The sequence below is a fragment of the Lytechinus pictus genome, chromosome 11, assembly GCF_037042905.1.
Source record: "Lytechinus pictus isolate F3 Inbred chromosome 11, Lp3.0, whole genome shotgun sequence".
In the NCBI taxonomy this organism is placed as follows: Eukaryota; Metazoa; Echinodermata; class Echinoidea; order Temnopleuroida; family Toxopneustidae; genus Lytechinus; species Lytechinus pictus.
In genome coordinates, this window is record NC_087255.1 from 19149075 (window position 1) to 19167200 (window position 18126).

An 18126-nucleotide genomic window follows, 5' to 3' on the forward strand; every position below is an offset into this window, starting at 1 on the left:
ATTATCATTGAAATGCCCCCATTCTGTAACACCATACTCTCTTCAATTACACACTGTATATTTTTTTTTATTGGAGAGGGGATCGGAATGGAATGGAATTTAATGGTTACCGGGTATGTGGACTTACCAGCTATAGATTTGAAATGTGTAATTTTTTGCTATATTCATACACGAGGGTGTAATTAATATCTTTTTTTGAATTATTTTGTGACTTTATGTTCCGTAGGTGTTGAAATATGACAAGGAACTTGTGTATGATAATGAATTGAACTTGGCACAGTTTTGAAAATTGAGATGGAAATGAATTGAAATTGGCAGTATTGACACAAAGCAATTTATTAATTTGAAGAGCATATTGCAAAGTATTCATATTTATAAGCATTCTGCATAATTATATTTTAATTTGACGAGAATAGTTACAGGAAGTGGTTTGGAAAAAGGATCAAGTAAAGATTCTCTGGTACAAAATGAATGTTTCAACCTTTTTGTGACTTCTAATTTTGTTCTCTCTATAAAAAAAAATCAAGTCTTTCAAGTTCTTGTCCATTTTTTTCTAATCTATCACTTTTGTTGTTCTTGATTAGCTGTATGCCTCGTTCCTAATACTGCTTTCATTTGCTTTCCTTCCCTATCTTTAATATCTCTTTTTCACAGACATCTTTGCTAATACTTTCTCTCAAATGTACTACAAAATCTTTAAAAGTTTCAGGGCATTGTTCCATAGAAAGCTAAGATGGGCTTAGATTTTCATGAATATGCAAGCTGCAATAATCCACTGCAAATCTGTCATAAGTGTGCATAATTCACGGTAGAGCATGAAATTTCAGAAATCTTGACGAATATGTGTGGTGGTATATACTACTAATACCTTTGCCTGAGATTTCAATTTCTTGGCAATCTCAGCGTCGCTGCCTCCGGATATTTTTCTTGGAGTGAGAAAATTATTCATGGTTTGGATATATGTAGGGGCAAATAATATGCTGCCGCGGTGAGGATTTATGATACGAAATGAAAGACCTGGCAATATTGGTGCTGTTATTGAAGCAATACGAAGGTTCTGTTTGCCGAGAACTTCTCTCAAGTTTAAAGGAGAGGCTCCAGGGAATGTGTATGTCAGCTACTGTGTTGTAGTTTTTCATTGAAATGCAAATATGAATTTTGAGGTGTTTATTTTAGATCCATAAAATTCCTTGAAGTAATGTCCTTGGATTGTACTTTTCTTTTAAATGTCATGGGGGGGGGGGGTAAAGTGTGGTAAAAGTTGTCTTTTTCTCTCTGTATTTTTGGATTCCATCTCCACTACTCTGTTTCATTTGGTGTTAACCTTAGATCCTTGTCCTCAATGTGTATTTAATTGTCTTCAATGAGTAGAACCAATCTGTTTTGTGTCTTGTATTTCACCTTTTATCTTTCTATCAGTCAATCTACTCTCTCTTTGCTCATATTTTCTTTCTGTCTATCCTCCTTGCATCCTACATCCCCACCCTCCAATTATCCTGCATCCCTCTTTTCCATTGGTCCCCTCCCCCTTCCAGCACCCCACCCTCCCTACATCCCTCATTCCCGCTCCTCCCAGCATCACCCAACCCTACCTTCCCTGGATCCCTCATCCCCTCCTCCCAGCATCACCCAACCCCGCCCTCCCTACATCCCTCATTCCCGCTCTTCCCAGCATCACCCAACCCCGCCCACCCTGCATCCCTCATCCCCTTCTTCCAGCATCACCAAGCCCGCCCTCCCTGCATCCCTCATCCCCTCCTCCCAGCATCACCTAGCCCTGCCCTCCCTACATCCCTCATCCCCTCCTCCCAGCATCACCTAGCCTCGCCCTCATTGCATCCCTCATCCTCTCCCAGCATCACCCAACCCCGCCCTCCCTACATCCCTCACGCCCTCTTCCCAGCATCACCTAGCCCGGCCCTCATTGCATCCCTCATCCCCTCCTCCCAGCATAACCCAACCCCGCCCTCCCTGCATCCCTCCTCTCCTCCCAGCATCACCCAAACCCGTCCTCCCTGCATCGTCGTCTACTCACACGGTAACTCTCTTCTCTGTATGACATTTACAGTTGCTTTGTTAGCTTGTGTTCATTAATCCCTATTTTTTCTGTGGAAAGCAAGTGAAGTAAAAGAAAGCCAAGTTAGTGAGTGAGGCTGGCATATAGGACATGGGAGAAAACAATGAGATAGTGAAGAGAGATTGGACCTATAAAGATGACCTACAATGAGCTATGGAGGAATTACATGATTGGGGATGTACTGTACTTTCAAATTGCATGTCACTTCACTTCTATTTTCATTGAACTGAAAAATAGAATCAAGGACTGATTTGCAAAAGAATGTCTTTAAATTAGAAATAAATGTTATTCTTTGGTTGAACATTGAATTAATATTATGAAATCTATAAACAGTTTGTGGGTTCAGGAAAATATGACAATATTAAATATTTTTTGTATCTTTTTTCTTATCTTTCTTGAACAGATGGTTCTTCTAGGTGTCCTTCTAGTTACAGTACTTATCAATATATTATTCATCGCAGACACCGGCAGAAAACTACGAGAAGCCCAAATGGAAGGTAAGAAACCTATACATGTATTCCATTTCAATATGTTTGAATATACTTCTTTGGGTGCATTCGCCTTTCCAATCAGAAAGTATTTTTTCCTGGTGAAAGCAACCTTGTGGATATTTTCATGCAAAAATATTTCGGGACAATTAAAGTCAAAATGGAAAATCTGTTCTGGTTTTGGGGCTAGTGGGAATATTTCTCTTGGACTTCATTCTTCGCGAAATCCTGGTATCGTGATTTCCTGCATAAATTTGATTTTAGGTTCCAAAGTTAGGTTTGGTCCATTTTTATTTGGAATGGCAGGGTGGTTGAAGGAGTTAGTGCCAGAGAAAAGAAAAATGCCCTTTAACATTTTGCTATAGGAATTTATGATATTATGTTGGACATGTCAAGTAAATTGGTTTTAATCAGCCTACCATTATCCTTACATTCATGCTAATGCTGGCAGTTTCCTGTACAAATTGTTACAAGGTCTTTTATAGTTTGATCTCAATGCCGACTTGTTAATGCAGGAAATAAAATGATTAAGCTTGAAATACCTTGTTTTTACTTTTTGGTACATATCAGAATAAAAAAAATATGAATTGATTTTTTTTTATAGAGAGCTTTCAAGCTACTATCCCGAAAGTGTTCTTTTTTTTCTTGGACATCCTTTTCCTTTAATTCTACCTATTTTTTCTTTCATTTTATCCAACATCCTTTTTCTCCTCTAATTCTACCTATTCTTTTTTTCTTTCATTTTATCCGACATCCTTTTTATCCTCTTATTCTACCTATTCTTTTTTTCTTTCATTTTATCCATTTCAGTTCCTTTTCTCTTCTCCACCTCTATCAACATTATCAAGTACAACTAGTTATTCCTTTTGTCCATTTTCATCTCGCTCCCTTCTTACTCCTTCTCTACCTCTCCTCTTCCTTCCTACAAATTCCCATCTGTCCCCCTCCTTTTCTCATCTTTTATATTCCTTATACTCATCCTTGTCTATTGGTATTACCATTCATTTTTAAATTGTTTACTCATAGTAAATATTAAATTCTGCCTGTTGCTTGTCTTGTATAACACAAGATGCATTGAACTCAGTAGAAAATATCTTACACGAGGCCTATAAGATTACCAGGTCAGTAGTTATCTCCTGCCATCCTTCATTCATATGTTTTGCATTCATCATCCCTAGTACATTGAAATTGTGTGTTTTGTTGTATGGCAAGGACAGCACTGAATTTAATATAGATATGATTAGTGATATACTGAGGGCAGGTTTGAGCATCAGTAATGATTAATCAGTGGATATTCCCAATGCTATGAAGGGTTAGTCTCCAATACCGTGTTTACACAGTGACTCGGCTCGGGGGTTCGACACGCGAGCCGTGCTCAACACGGCAATAGGATTGCGTTACATACCGTGTTTACACAGTCACTCGGCTCGGGGGTTCGACATGCGATCAGTGCTCAACATGGCAAACGCGATCATTGTGATCCGCCAGCCATGTCGAACATGGCTTTTTTGATCCGCCAAAATCGTAAGTTCAATCCGCAAGCTGAGTCCGGCTTGCCTGTTTTTTCGCATGTAAACAGAAAGCCGTGTCGAACCCGCATGACCTAGGTCAAACACTGCATATATTTGTGACATCTATTCTACTACTGTTCATGATCCGCGGGCAGTGTCGAACTCTCCTTTTTTGTTTCAGTATCAACGTGATCATAGTTGCCCTCTTTGCAGTGTTCGACCCTGCTTAAGGATTCAACTCTCGGGCTGAGTCGCGTGTAAACACGATACAATTGGAATGAGTCCACTCGTAGATTAGTGATAGCATTTTATCCGTGCTGCCAATCTAGGGGTGCTTCTATGCCCTCTTTGCGAAGGCAGAATGAGGGTTTAAAATATGCTCATGATTCAATATGATACTCAACAGAGATGGGGAGAATCAAGGATTATTTCAGAGATGTAGAAAAAAGTTTGTTCAATGTAATTTAAAACAATAAATGAATGTGTTTACCCTTCCTGATTAGCTTCCTAAACTCAACAATCCAATGTATTAGAGTTAAAAACTGCACCCCCATGCTCTCCTCTTAAGTCTATTACTTATTCACCTGCGCACATTCATCTTCTTCAATTCTTGCAGCCATCTTAGATTTGCGAAAATAAGGATTCTGACACCCTTTAAAGGTAAATGCTAGTTTTGGTAACGATATCAAAATGAGTTCGTACAGAATCCAATGAAATGACCACCAAAGTATCTGTTTGTATAAATAAAACGCATGTGCCAAAGGATTCTAGAAGAAATTGTGTAATTGCTGAGAAATCAGCAAATAAGCACAGGATTCGGGGAGAACGTCGGGCCCGACGCTCAAAGCAATAATTATACACTGTCCCACGTGCGCTTATCTGTGTTGGGGAAGTTCAGTCTGAACATTTTTCAGCGTAGATTTCAAGATTTCACAAAGTTCAGTTTATGTAACTGTACCAGATCTAGATCCTCGATGATATACTGACAATTAAGCCTGGTTTTACAGACTTTCTCATGAAATCAGTGTTTACTGCAACTACTGGAATTTCTCTTTAAGCTTAAATGTTACACTTATTTTTGCCATTACATAATATTTTCCATACCATAGTAATTTCACATATGTGCATGTGTATTGTATTGAATATTGGGGCATCCTGGCGTGTGGATATAAGATTAAAAATGGAAACATAATTCAGGATTCAAGACATTCTGCCAGTTGTGATAAAATTGTTCATTATTCATTCAGCTGTGCAATAATTAATACAGTGGATTCAGACATGTACATGACATAAAATAAAAATAACATGAATTATGTATTTCACCCCTAAGTAGTACACATGCTGCTTTAATAACTAAAACACAGTGGCGTAACAGGCGGGGGAGGGGGGGGGGCAGGGGGGGCAAGTTGCCCCCCCCTGGCGGATTTCACCAGGAAAATAAAAGAAAAACGGGAAAAAGAAAAAAGGAGGGAAAAGGAAAGGGAAAGGGGAAGGAAAGGGGAAAAGGAAAGGAGGAAAAGGAAAGGGAAAGGGAAAAGTGAAAAGAAAACGAAGAAATTTTTTTTTAATGGAAAAGGAAGGAGAGCGGGAAAATGTACGAAAGAAGAACATTTGAGAAAGAACAAATCATTTCGAAATAGGCCTATGTAATGCAATAGCACGGTGGGAAATAAATTAAAAGATGACAAAATGGCAAATAATAGCGGGAAACGAAAGTAGAATGTAATTAGTCAAAAGCTAAATTGGAAAACAAAGAAAAGGGACAAGAAAAACAAAATAATAACACGACCGGGCTGCCGATGATTTAAATTAAAGAGCGGGTAGAAAGATGGACTGCAAACAACATTGTGTTATAAGCTTGCTAAATTTTATGCAAATAAGCTACCAGGGCTTTGCCCCAGACCCCACGCAGTAGGGGCTCTTCATTTATAACCTTCAAATGGCTCTATAACGCCCCCCGTTCAATCACTGACATACAGGCGCGGGGGAGGGGGCGGGGGGTCTTAGTTCCACACCCAAGAGGAAATAAAAGAAATAATAGGAGACAACATAAAATGAAATTAGTGGAAACAATGAAAATGTCTTATTTGCTGAATATAGTGGAAAAATCTATCACATAATTAGAATTTAATTTCAATAGGCATTTTTTTCCAGCTCGCTTTGCACGCTGGCAACTTTTTACAAATTTTCCCCACATTGCTATGTTTTGCCCCCTCAAAATATTTGGTTAATTACGTTACTTGGTTGAATAAATGTGTTGTGTAAAAGCTATATCCTGTATATGCCCGCGATTTGATTAAAATAGCGGCAATCTGCGAGGTTTAAATGGCTTTGATATCAAGAAGTTCCGGGGGCTCCACTCCGGACCACAACTGCATAGCACTGCGTATGAAAGGGTTGAGCCATGGCCCCAAAAAGTTCTACAAACAAGAACAAAAATAAAAAAAGGAGGAAATATAAGCAAAGGAAAAGTGTAGAATATGATTTTGTTTACTGAATATAATGTAAAAAAATAGCTCAAAGTTAGATTCTCATGAAAAGGTGATTTTTTCTCGCTCACTTCGCTCGCTCGGGACTTATATAAAGCAGCTTTTTAGCGTATGTGCTATACTGTGCCCCTCGTTTTTTTTTTACTCTTCACGCTACTGCTGCAAAGAATCCTGTTCACAGTGGCTTACAGACCACAAAAAGGGAATCTAAAGAGAGAAGAGTGAAATATATCATTCTCTGGATATCATGTCAAAAATGGATTTTTGTATCAAAAAGGTCAAATTTTTTGCTCGCTCGCTCGCAACTTTTTTTAAAAGATGAATTCTGCCCGATACGCAATATCTGGCCTTCTCAAAATAGTCGCCTCATTACACCATTACGCCTGTTCATACCCCTGGTGGGGCCACTTCCATTGACTAGTGGATACCATGCGCGACCATGGGGTCTCGAAAAGCACCCTAAACACGTATTTTCCATATTCTGAAAATGCACCCCTTAACAAGTATTGACGTCTGAAACCCTACCCTTAACAAGTATTGGAAACAAAACGATACTCTTGGCAATTGAAATGAACCCCTAAACAAGTACAGCGATATTTTATTGTTATGTCACGGGTGCGTCGGTCGTCGGTTTTACCTTTACACACCATTTGGTTTAGTACAGCCCCACCTTCCACACCTCGCGCAAATCAGACTCTAAACACGTAGTGTTGGGGCAAAAAGGACATCCTTTATAAAACATTTCAATTTTGTTTTATCATCCCCGCAAATTTGATCCTAAACACGTAGCAATCCTAGCGAAATAGATACCCTTTTTTCATTATTTTTGTGTTTTTGACACCCTTATCACGTTACGTACGTACGTAACGTGCCCTATCTTGAAAAAGACATCCTTTTTACGTGTTTTTTTGGTCGCGCATGGTATCCACTCGTCAATGTAAGTGCCCCCCCCCGGGTTCATACCATGATATGACCGGGAAATTTTTGGCTCTTGCCCCCCCGGCCACCGACCCCTGTTATGCCGCTGCTAAAACACAAGCACTTTTGTCAATCATATTTACTGAGAATTATTGGAATAGTTACTAAGAGGCATGATTTCCACCCAAGACAAAGCAAAATAATGAAGACCCGAGACCTGATTTCCGCAGAGTACTATAGCCCTGTATTCCAGCTCTTACTTGTTGACTAACTCCCCGTTTAGACTTTAATCAAAATTCAGTGTATAGGCTTCAGGCTTATAGATGAATTTGACTTCACAACACAATTGCCATTACTGGAGGCTTCCAAAGAAGAACAAAAATACTTTAAATGGCTATGTAATGAACCAGGTGTGTTGCTATGTCAGATAAATTAATTTTTGTCAAGCATACTTTCAGCCCCAGTTACAAATTACCATACATGCAAAAAAGAGCACCCATACCTAATTGGTTCCTGTCATATGATGTAGCAGGGCTCCACACTAACCCTTTTTTTCTACTGGTCCAACCTATTCATGTCGGACCAGTAGATACCCAGTTTTTCAATTTTTTACTGGTCCGAACCTAAAATCTACTGGTCCCAAAAAATAAAGAAAACATTAAAAAAAGGCGTGAGTTTATTTTGCTGTCCTTTCTTGTAACCCCCCCCCCAAAAAAAATGAAGGAATGAATGAATGAAAGACAAAAAGAAAGAAAGGAAGAAAGAATAAAAGAAAGGAAGGAAGGAAGAAAAAAGCAAAGGTAAAGAAAGGATAGATGTGAAGGAAGGAAAAAAAGAAAGAACTAAAGAAAGAAAGAAGGAAAGGAAGGAAAGAAAGAACAAAAATAAGAAAGAAAGAACGAAAGAAAAAAAGGAAGGAAAGAAAGAAAGAAAGAAAGAAAGAAAGAAAGAAAGAAAGAAAGAAAGAAAGAAAGAAAGAAAGAAAGAAAGAAAGAAAGAAAGAAAGAAAGAAAGAAAGAAAGAAAGAAAGAAAGAAAGAAAGAAAGAAAGAAAGAAAAAAAAAGAAGGAAAGAAATGATGCAAGCAATAAAGAAAGAAAAAACAAAAGACAGAAAGTAATGAAAAAAAAGAAGGAAAGAAATGATGCAAGCAATAAAGAAAGAAAAAACAAAAGACAGAAAGTAATGAAAAAATAAAAAGAAAGAAGGAAAGAAGCAATAAAACAAGAAAGAAAGGGTAAAAGGAGAGATGGAAAGAAGGAAAAAAGAAAGAATAAAAGAAACGAAGGAAGAAAAAAGTAAAGAAAAAATGTGAAGGAAGGAAAAAAAACCAAAGAAGGAAAGGATGGAAAGAAAGAACAAAAGAAAAAAAGAATGAAGGAAAGAAAGAAGGAAAGAAATGAAGCAAGCAATATAGAAAGAAAGAACAAAAGACAAAGTAATGAAAGAAAGAAGGAAAGAAGGAATAAAAAAAGAAAGAAAGGGTAAAAGGAGAGATGGAAAGAAGGAAAACAGAAAGAAAGGATTGAAAGAAGGAAGAAATCAAGAAAAGGGAAAATGATAGAAGGAAAAAGGAATGTTGGGAAGGAATAAAGACGGAAGGAAGCAAGCAAGCAATATAAAAAAAATAAAAAAAATGTAAAAGAATAAATGAAAGGAAGAACAAAAAAGAAAGACCAAACTTCAAAGAAAGAAAGGAAAGGAAGCAAGCAGTAAATAAAAGGAAGAAAGAAAAGGTAAAAGGATAGATGGAACAAAGGGGGGAAAAAAAAGAACAAAAGACAAAGAAGAAAGGAAGGAATGAAAGAGAGAAAGGGCTGAAAGAAGGAATAAAAACAAGAAAGGGTAAAGAAAGGATGGATGGAATGAGGAAAGAAAGAAAGTAACAAAGAATGAAGGAAAGAAAGGGGAAAAGAAGGAAGGAAATGAAGAAAGAAGGAAATCAAAAAAGAAAGAAAAAGAAAGAGCATTAGAAATAGAGAAAAATATTAACAGGACAGAAAGAATGAAAGAACAAAAGACAAAGAAAAAGGGAAAATTAAAAAAGAAAGACAGTAAAAGAAGAGAGGGAAGAAACAAAGAAAGATTGAATAGAAAGAAGGAAAGAAAGATTGAAAGAAAACAAAGGAAGAAAGCTAAAACTATCATAAATAAATTATCAGTTTCTCTTTGGCTCAATTAAAATATACTAGTACTAGCTACGAAAGAAACCAAGTGTATCAACACACACACAAATGCATATGTGGGGCTATCATGTATTCAGACGATATCACTCGAAACCCGATCTCTTTGAACTAAAACAGAAGTGAAAATTTCTCCTTTTACTGCTTACAAATGACAGAGTTACCCCAATTTTGGCAAATTTTTAGGAAATATGGACATTATAAGAGCTTTTCATTAGTGTGAAATGTGAATTTTGACAGTTCTGTGAGAGATTTCTGCCAGAGGTTAGCCAAGCTTCGTTCGTGCAGCCAGTAGGAAATTTACCATGTGGGCTGTGTGGCTGGCTAGCCACGTGTACACTGTATGTTACCCTATCAAAAATTGCATGCGATTCATTCTGTGTGTGTTCTGTGTGTGAATGCCAGAATTTAACGGGAGGAAAATGGTTCGCAATTTGAGTCATGGAATATTTTTCATGTTTATGTTGGACTAGCGAATTTGACCATTTCTGAAAAAGTTACTGGCCCAACAATAGTTTTTATTACTGTTTATGTCGGACCCATAAATCTTGCTATTTTTGGAAAAATTACTGGCCCGACAATGATATTTTTTACTGGTCATGTCGGACCAGTAAATCTGGCTATTTCTGAAAATCTACTGGTCCGACAGTGATTTTTACCGGTCTGGGACCGTCGGACCGGCGCTAGTGTCGAGCCCTGGATCATGTAGTGTGAATGTATCTAATCTCAAATTTTGCAAAATTTATTCCTAGAAATGTAATTTATCACACTTTGTTTCATTTGTTGTGAGTGGTGTGGCAATCAAAGACCAGTGTCTAGTTATATATGTTATTGTAATTATCTGTATAGCTACCTTTTTTTTTAGATTATGAGTTTGCAATACATTTGTCCTTCATTGTAACAATACAATGGTCCAAACTCTCTCAATATTGTATAGAAAAGCACCATAACAATGTATCAGTAAGCAAAGCTTATTATGTTTATGTATGTGTATGTATGTATGTATGTATGTATTTATTTCCATAAAAAAGATAAAATATATACATGCTCAATTTAACATAACATACAGATCATATGGAGGATGGCCCATTTCAGCGGTATTAATAAAATACCGATGTTCTTCCATGGGGTCCTTTAAAACATAAATACATGCATATAAAGCAAATATACAAAAATATACACAAAACTTCAAAACTTAATTTAATGCATGAAAAGAAAGAAACATCACTACCCACCCTTTAAAAAAAAAAAAAAAAAATTGAGTTTGCTTATCTCTCCTGCCAGGTACTGGAAAACTCATTTCATTATTCTTTCTTCACAGTCAATATGAATTTCAGCCTAAAAGAAATGATGCTTCTTATACGCTTTGAAATCGTTATTTTTTACAAATATCCTTCAGTGTAAATGGGCTGCAAGGTGATGGATTGCTATTATTGCTAGCACTGAAGGCAACCTTTTAGTGGCAAGATCGCAAGTCTCTTTCAATCTCCTACGAGCCACAGACATTTACATTTACAACACCTTCAATTTAGCGCTGGTTATACCTTAAAGGAGGATGAAACCTTTAGAACAAGATAGCTTGTGTGAGAACAGAAAAATCAAAGAAACAGATCAACAAAAGTTTGAGAAAAATCGGACAAATAATGAGAAGGTTATGAGCATTTGAATATTGCGATCACTAATGCTATGGAGATCCTCACATTGGCAATGCGACAAAGATGTGTAATGTCACTTGTGAACAACTTTTCCCATTACTTTAGTATATATTTCACTTAAATTGTCTCTTTTATCAAGTCTATCAGTAGATCATGTGTTCTTTATATAGGAGGGCATGTAATACAGATTTTTAAAGAATACATCATGGATAAATAGTTTGTATCACCATAAGAAAAAGCAAAAAGAGACATTTTGGGGGTATTTTATAGTCCATCAAAGGGAAAGTTGTTCACATGTGACATCTCACATCCTTGTCGCATTGCCAATGGGAGGATCTCCATAGCATTAGTGATTGCAATATTCAAATGCTCATAACTTTCTCCTTGTTTGTCCGATTTTTCTCAGACTTTCGTTAATCTGTTTCTTTGATTTTTCTGTTCCGACACAAGCCTACTTATTCCAAAGGTTTCATTCCCCTTTAAAGACAAAATCAAGTCATTGTAATGAACAATGATGTTGAAACGAAAACTTAATAAAAAAATGAGGTTACCGGGTAATTCTTATCAAAATCATCTTGGTAAATTCAAAGTTCTAATAGTTAGGCTAGTTAAATGGTATAGTTTACCATTTAACATAATTTAACATAATTGCAGCCAATGCAATGCAATCATAACTAGCCTAACTAATAGTTAGGCTAGTTAAATGGTATATAGTTAAATGAACAGAACTCTGAGTAGTACTGAAAATACTGAAAATAACTAACATTAAATAGCATATGTGGGCACATGTTTTATTACACCTATGGAAAAAAAGCCATCTAGTAAGAGAATACTTTGCTTTATTTTGCTAATTAGGCTACTGAATGATTTTCTACCTGGATCATTATATCATGGTTATTGTACAAACAATTTTATATTTTTTCTTTCAAAATTCATTATGTGTTCATTCTTAGAATAAGAATTCATCTTTAAAGGGGAAGTTCACCCTGAAGAAAAGTTTGTCATAAAAATAGCAGAAAAATTATGAAAAAATATTTTAATTCTTCGATGGATTTTTCTCAAACCTTCGGCAATATTTTTGGTTATTTTTTCTACTATTTTCAGGAAATGATTTTCCTGGTATCGCATCTCAATTTGCTTCACAATTCTAAAAGACTGCTATGCATGAAGTCTTTTGTATAGCATATTTTTACATAGGACTGTACATTACTTTTTTTTACAATATTTTTACAATAAACTTTTTGTCAGGCTGAACTTTCCCTTTAATGGTTGTGTCTTTACTAATGGGAGTTGTCAGATGACATTTCTATTGAAATCCCTCTTCCATGCAGGGAAGTGTTATGTTCCATGTATATGCAGGAATAGAATGTATTTCATTTGAATAGATTGAGCAGAGCTGATATTTGTTGTTTGCCATTATTTGCCTCATCATGCAGCTGATATAGAAAATCAAAGCCACTAAAGACAGGCCTTCATTTGATAAATCTAATTTTATTCATCATCTGCATTGGTTGATGTCTTGACGATGCTGCTATAACTCTTCACAGTCATGCACATATTGTTGTGATCCATGGTCATTAATCATTTTGTTGAATTTTTTTTCAAGATTCCAAAAATGTGATATATTTTGACTATTTTTATCAATGTCAGTGATTTCACATATACTTTTGCGGAAGCTGTTTAGCTACACATCCTTTCTCATTTAAATTACCCCACTTATATTGTGAAAGGAAGTTTGATAAGAAAAATTGAAAGTTAATGTGCCATAGATGATCATATAAAATGCAAATGACCCACGTCAGGCATTTATAAACTCAAGGTTGAATTTTCTTAAATTTGTTTTTCTTCGAACACTAACCATTTACAAAGGATCTATCCTTTGAACTTAACATTTTTCAAACTTGCTTGCATTTTGAATTTGAAGGGTTCTTTAAAATAAATGATTTTTTTTCTTACAAGTTCGTTTGTGATTATTCCAGGGAAGTGTTATTCCCTGCCATGTGGCATGTGGTCATTAAAATGAGTTTCGTTACATCCATATTTCTCTCACGAGTGTTGTTAGAACAAGATGTTTACTCTCTCCTTTCCCCCCATTGTCTTTTAAGTATGTAATATGATTTTGTTTTCAAATTCATATGAGCATTTCCCTCAAATTAGGTGTTATTCTTGCATCCTTCTAAATTATATATTCCATATATTTCTACTCTGCTCTGCTCACTCTCTCTCTCTCTCTTTTAAAAAAAAACTTTAGTGAGGATTGTTCTTCATTTTTCTTCTTTCCCCTTCTCTAACTTGATGAATTACAATTTTTTTTTTTAATTTAGCTTTATCAATTATTAACATGCAGAAACCCTCAGGATCTATCCCATGCTTGCATGGGCTTAGGATTTACATGTAAATTGAATATTAGCTCATATAGGGGGTTACTACTATGCAAAGGGATGATCAACTACAATTTTCCAGCAGCCTAATCCTTTTTTGTAACATTAGAGTGGTATTGATTTTGTTGCCTTTATGTGAAATATTGTAATAATTGTAATTTGAGAAGCCTTTCATGTAATCTGAGTGATTGATTGATAGGGGATTACTCTCATTTTTATCGAAAATTTTAATCAAATTTATAAAACAAGGAGGTCAGTAAATCGCCATCAATGAATAAGATCGGTGTAACGTGAATTTTAGAATTTTAAAAGAATTTTTCGGGTGTTCCACTTTCCATGATTGATCGATGGGATTACTGTCAATTTAATCCAAACTGCAGCATTTTAATTGAAATTTTGATACGAAAGAGGTCACTTAATAGCAGGTATCAATAAAATACATCAGAATAATGTGGGTATAATTGCCATCAATGGAAGAAAGAGATCAGAATAATGTGAATATTGGATTTTTTTTAAATGTGGTATTCCACATAATTGTCAGTGCTCTTCCTGGTATGTGTAATTGATTGGTAGGATTACTGTCAATTTGATCCAAAATGCAGCTTTTAATTGAAATTTTGATATGAAGGAGGTCAGTTAATACATGCAATCCATTAAGCACATCAGAATGATGTGCATTTTGCATACCTCAATATTTCACTTTTGTGAAGCCTTCATGCAATCTGTTTTATCGATTGATATAGGATGAGTGTCAATTTGATCCAAAAAATGCAACTTTTTATTAAAAACTTTGCATGGAGTAGTACAGCAAAATGACTGAATGAAAATGTTTTGACAAAAAAACAACAACTTCGAGTTTGGTGTTAGGTATTGAAATGGAAGTAAGTTGATATTCCACTTTAGTAAAAAAAATTCACTAATTCTTAAAAGATTACTGTCAAAATGATGGAAAATATGGACATTTGATTGCGTGCTCAAGTTATAGATGATATATTGTATTACATCCTTAATACCCCTCATGCACATTCCTCAGGATGTTGGATCATTAAAGTGGTTTTAACCCCCAAAAAAATACAGATGAAAAAGATCAAAATTTTTCTAAAAGGAAACTTCCTATTAAAGCATGCTAAGAATCCTTAGTAGTTTCATCATACCATTGAAAAATTCTAATTTCAATATGCCTATCTTTTAAGGCCTTGTAATATATTTTTTAACTTCCATATATTTTTTCTCTTTGACCATACCATACATTACATAGCACATTTTTGCTAATGGAATCGACTTTCAGGTGGCATGTAACTATGGGCATTTGTTTAATACCTAAGCAAATAGGTAGTTAATAATTAGATCGACTAGATCAATAAAATATATGTCAATGTGATACAATTACTCTGTTCCGTTTGGTGAATCCTGTTTGTAGCCCCAGTGATTGATTACCAAAAGTTTACCGTCAAAATTCACTAACATACAGCATTTTAATTAAGAGTTTGGCATTCATGAATAAGGACAACAAATTTTAATAGAATAGATGAAAGGGTCCCAATATGAATTTCATTATTCAGATTTCATCCCCATCTTTTTGTTTGAAATATTCTTTTTGAAGTCACTTTTGGAGTGATGGATGGATGTGTGGGTATTTGTATTGGTATTTTCAGGTTTATAATCAGAGTGACAAATTATAATGATTGAAAAGTTTGATTGAAAATGCACATGTATCTTGTTGATTTTGACACCTGCCAACTTTACAATTCCAAGAGAATATGTGCAGTAGGAAGCAGAGTATTGGCCCTGATTTTAATTGGGGACCTTTTGTTAATAAAAAGATATAGAATTTTACAATATGTCAGCTTGTGAATGATCTTAAAAGAAATCTTTTGTAAGTTCAGCTGAGTTATAAGTTTATAAGATATTAATATGAAAAAAGGGTGTTTTCCTCGCAAAGAGATCTGCAAGCTTCTTTGTTACCTATACACCATGTATACCATGTATATTGATGCAAATTAATTCATATATTACAGGATTTAGGTAATTTGTGAGTATTATATTTGAACGAAACCCATGCAGAATTCATATATATACCTGGGGAGTTTCTCACAAATCATTCATCATTCATTGATTAACACAGAAAAATTGATCCCAGCCAATTAGTTGTAAGGATTTCCGTAGCTTGTGATAGATGTCACTGAAAAATCAGTGACAAATGAGTTCGTAGAACGCCTTTATGATGATAAGAAAAGGGAGATATTATTAACAAGGCACATCCTGTTTAGAACGTTTCCTTTTTTCCCCATGACTACTGTGGGATAACATGTTTATTTGTAATATAAACAGGCCCACAGATTGAAGCACACTGAAGATATTTCATGATCAGCCTGGCTATAGTTTAAGGTCATTCTTTCCTGCAGATAAAGCCAGACTTGTGTCTGAAAAAGATAAAGTTGTCTGTGTTTGAGGGAACATTTATTTTCATATCCCTAGCTCTAAAGCCCTTGTCAAATAAGCATGACTGTTTACACAACAAATGCAGAGTCCATTGCCATCCAGAGTAGTCTTGCGGTCCAGATTCTGTCAGATTCTTTTCATCCATTACTTCACTCTTTAACTCATGAACAGCAAAGTAGAATTGATTATACATTTTTGATAATGTAGATTAATTTTCTTTTCAATTAAAAAGAATCAAATATTACAAGAAAATAAGAGTTTAAATTATTTCAGATAATTTTGGTTGATTCTAAATCTTATAGCATACTAAGGTTCCTTATGGCTTATAATCAACAATTCTATTCATTTTGAGGCAGGACTTATGTTTATCTTAAAAAGAAAGTTGGTTGCTGGTTTGCATTCTAAGGTTGGTGTTTTTCAATTGACATAATACCTTACCCAAGTCCCTGACCGTATAGACTGCACTTTCTGCACTTCTGTTTGATGGAAACATCTAGATACAGTCAGAGAAAGTGGAGTGGCATATTTCCGGCCACACCCCTTTGATTTGATAGCAGGTCAGGATGAACATTCCATAAAACAAATAATCAGTGTTCAATACTGGCTGTTGATACAAGCTAGTGAAATGCTTGCATCTGATTGGCTGAGAGCAAATTTGTGACAGAAAATCACTGGTAAGATGCTTCATGAAACTCTGCCCATGTCAGTTGTTTCATATCTAACCAAGATATGTACATGATGAGCAGATTTGAAATGTTTAGTGGGTGGTGGCCCCCTTTTTTTCTGAGCAGCTGTTTTGTGGATAAAATATGACACAGTCCAAGGATTTGCATATAAAGAAATGTAGTTCAGATGATGAATTATTGTTAGCAGTGTGGGTGGTCCCCCCCCCCTCCTGCCCTATTTGTGCTTATACTCCTGTTAGGGTATTATGGAAATGCAAATATAAATGAAAAGAGGTAGAGCTAAAACTTTAACTGCCACGTTTATATGAAGACATTTAATTTTTGGTCTAGTTTGAGGTCTGTGTAGTTTAGTTACTCAAAGTACATGTACATAAGTCTCAACTCCATTAAGATATTCTTTGCATGCAAGCTGGTGGAATTCTGCTCAAATTAATTTCATCCATGATAATGAAAAGAAATATGAAGAATGTTTAGAATTTAAACAATCAGCCAGCGAAGGGATTAGAAAATGTAAAGAAAACAAACAAGTGAAGAGGAAAGAGAGGAAGAGGAAAATTAGGATCGATGAGCGTCGGTCGTCTGCAGGGTGAATGCTGTGAATCAATGCCAATGATATTAAGCTGGAGAACCATGGGTTACTCAAGTGGCAGTGGTCTTTGAGATGATATCGTCAAGCAATTCGACTGTTGAGAACCAGAAGGACATTGACTTGTGTTTAAATGATATGAATTTGTGCCGTACTGGCACACACTAATGAAATTAGGCAGTGTGATGGAATATCTCATGGTCAAAGATCTTCAAAGATTTTCCGAAGCTCGTCTACCGTTGATTTGGTGAAATGATTAACCAGCATTAACGGTAACCGACCTTGGTTTGGTGTTGGGTGAATCGATTCTAATTCCAGGTCATTTTTTTCTCTCCAAGCATGTAGCATATTATTTTAGAGAAATTGTAGGGTTGTTTTGAGAATATAGTATGTATCTGCAGAAGGGAATCTGTAGGAAAATGTGAATAGTTTTTAGATGCATGAATATGGATGTCATTATGATAGCAGTATAATATGCATTGATTTTAGGGGAAATAATGACCCATGATGCATTGTCAATTTGAGTCTAGTTCTTTTGGCCCTTGAGACATAGGTATCTTTAGATATGCAAATGATTAAAGAATAAATGAAGAAAAGCAATTGGTTTTAAAGATGAGTGAAATTACACAGGGGAAAGTAAGAACCACCCCCTAAAAAAATCTGAACAACCGAGAAGGAAAGTTTTAAAGAAACATCTACCACAAAGAGGCA

At 35.6% G+C, this 18126-nt stretch overlaps 1 protein-coding gene across 1 annotated transcript in view; it reads left to right on the forward strand.

Moving 5' to 3' along the window:
* Positions 1–1008: 1008 nt before the first annotated feature.
* LOC135156038 (uncharacterized) overlaps positions 1009–18126 on the forward strand; it is a 34536-nt gene continuing 17418 nt past the window's right edge. Inside the window, exons 1-2 of the mRNA XM_064107049.1 lie at positions 1009–1108; positions 1577–2038. Of these exons, the coding sequence (XP_063963119.1) occupies positions 1009–1108; positions 1577–2038 (562 nt within the window). The remainder of the gene's footprint in view (positions 1109–1576; positions 2039–18126) is intronic.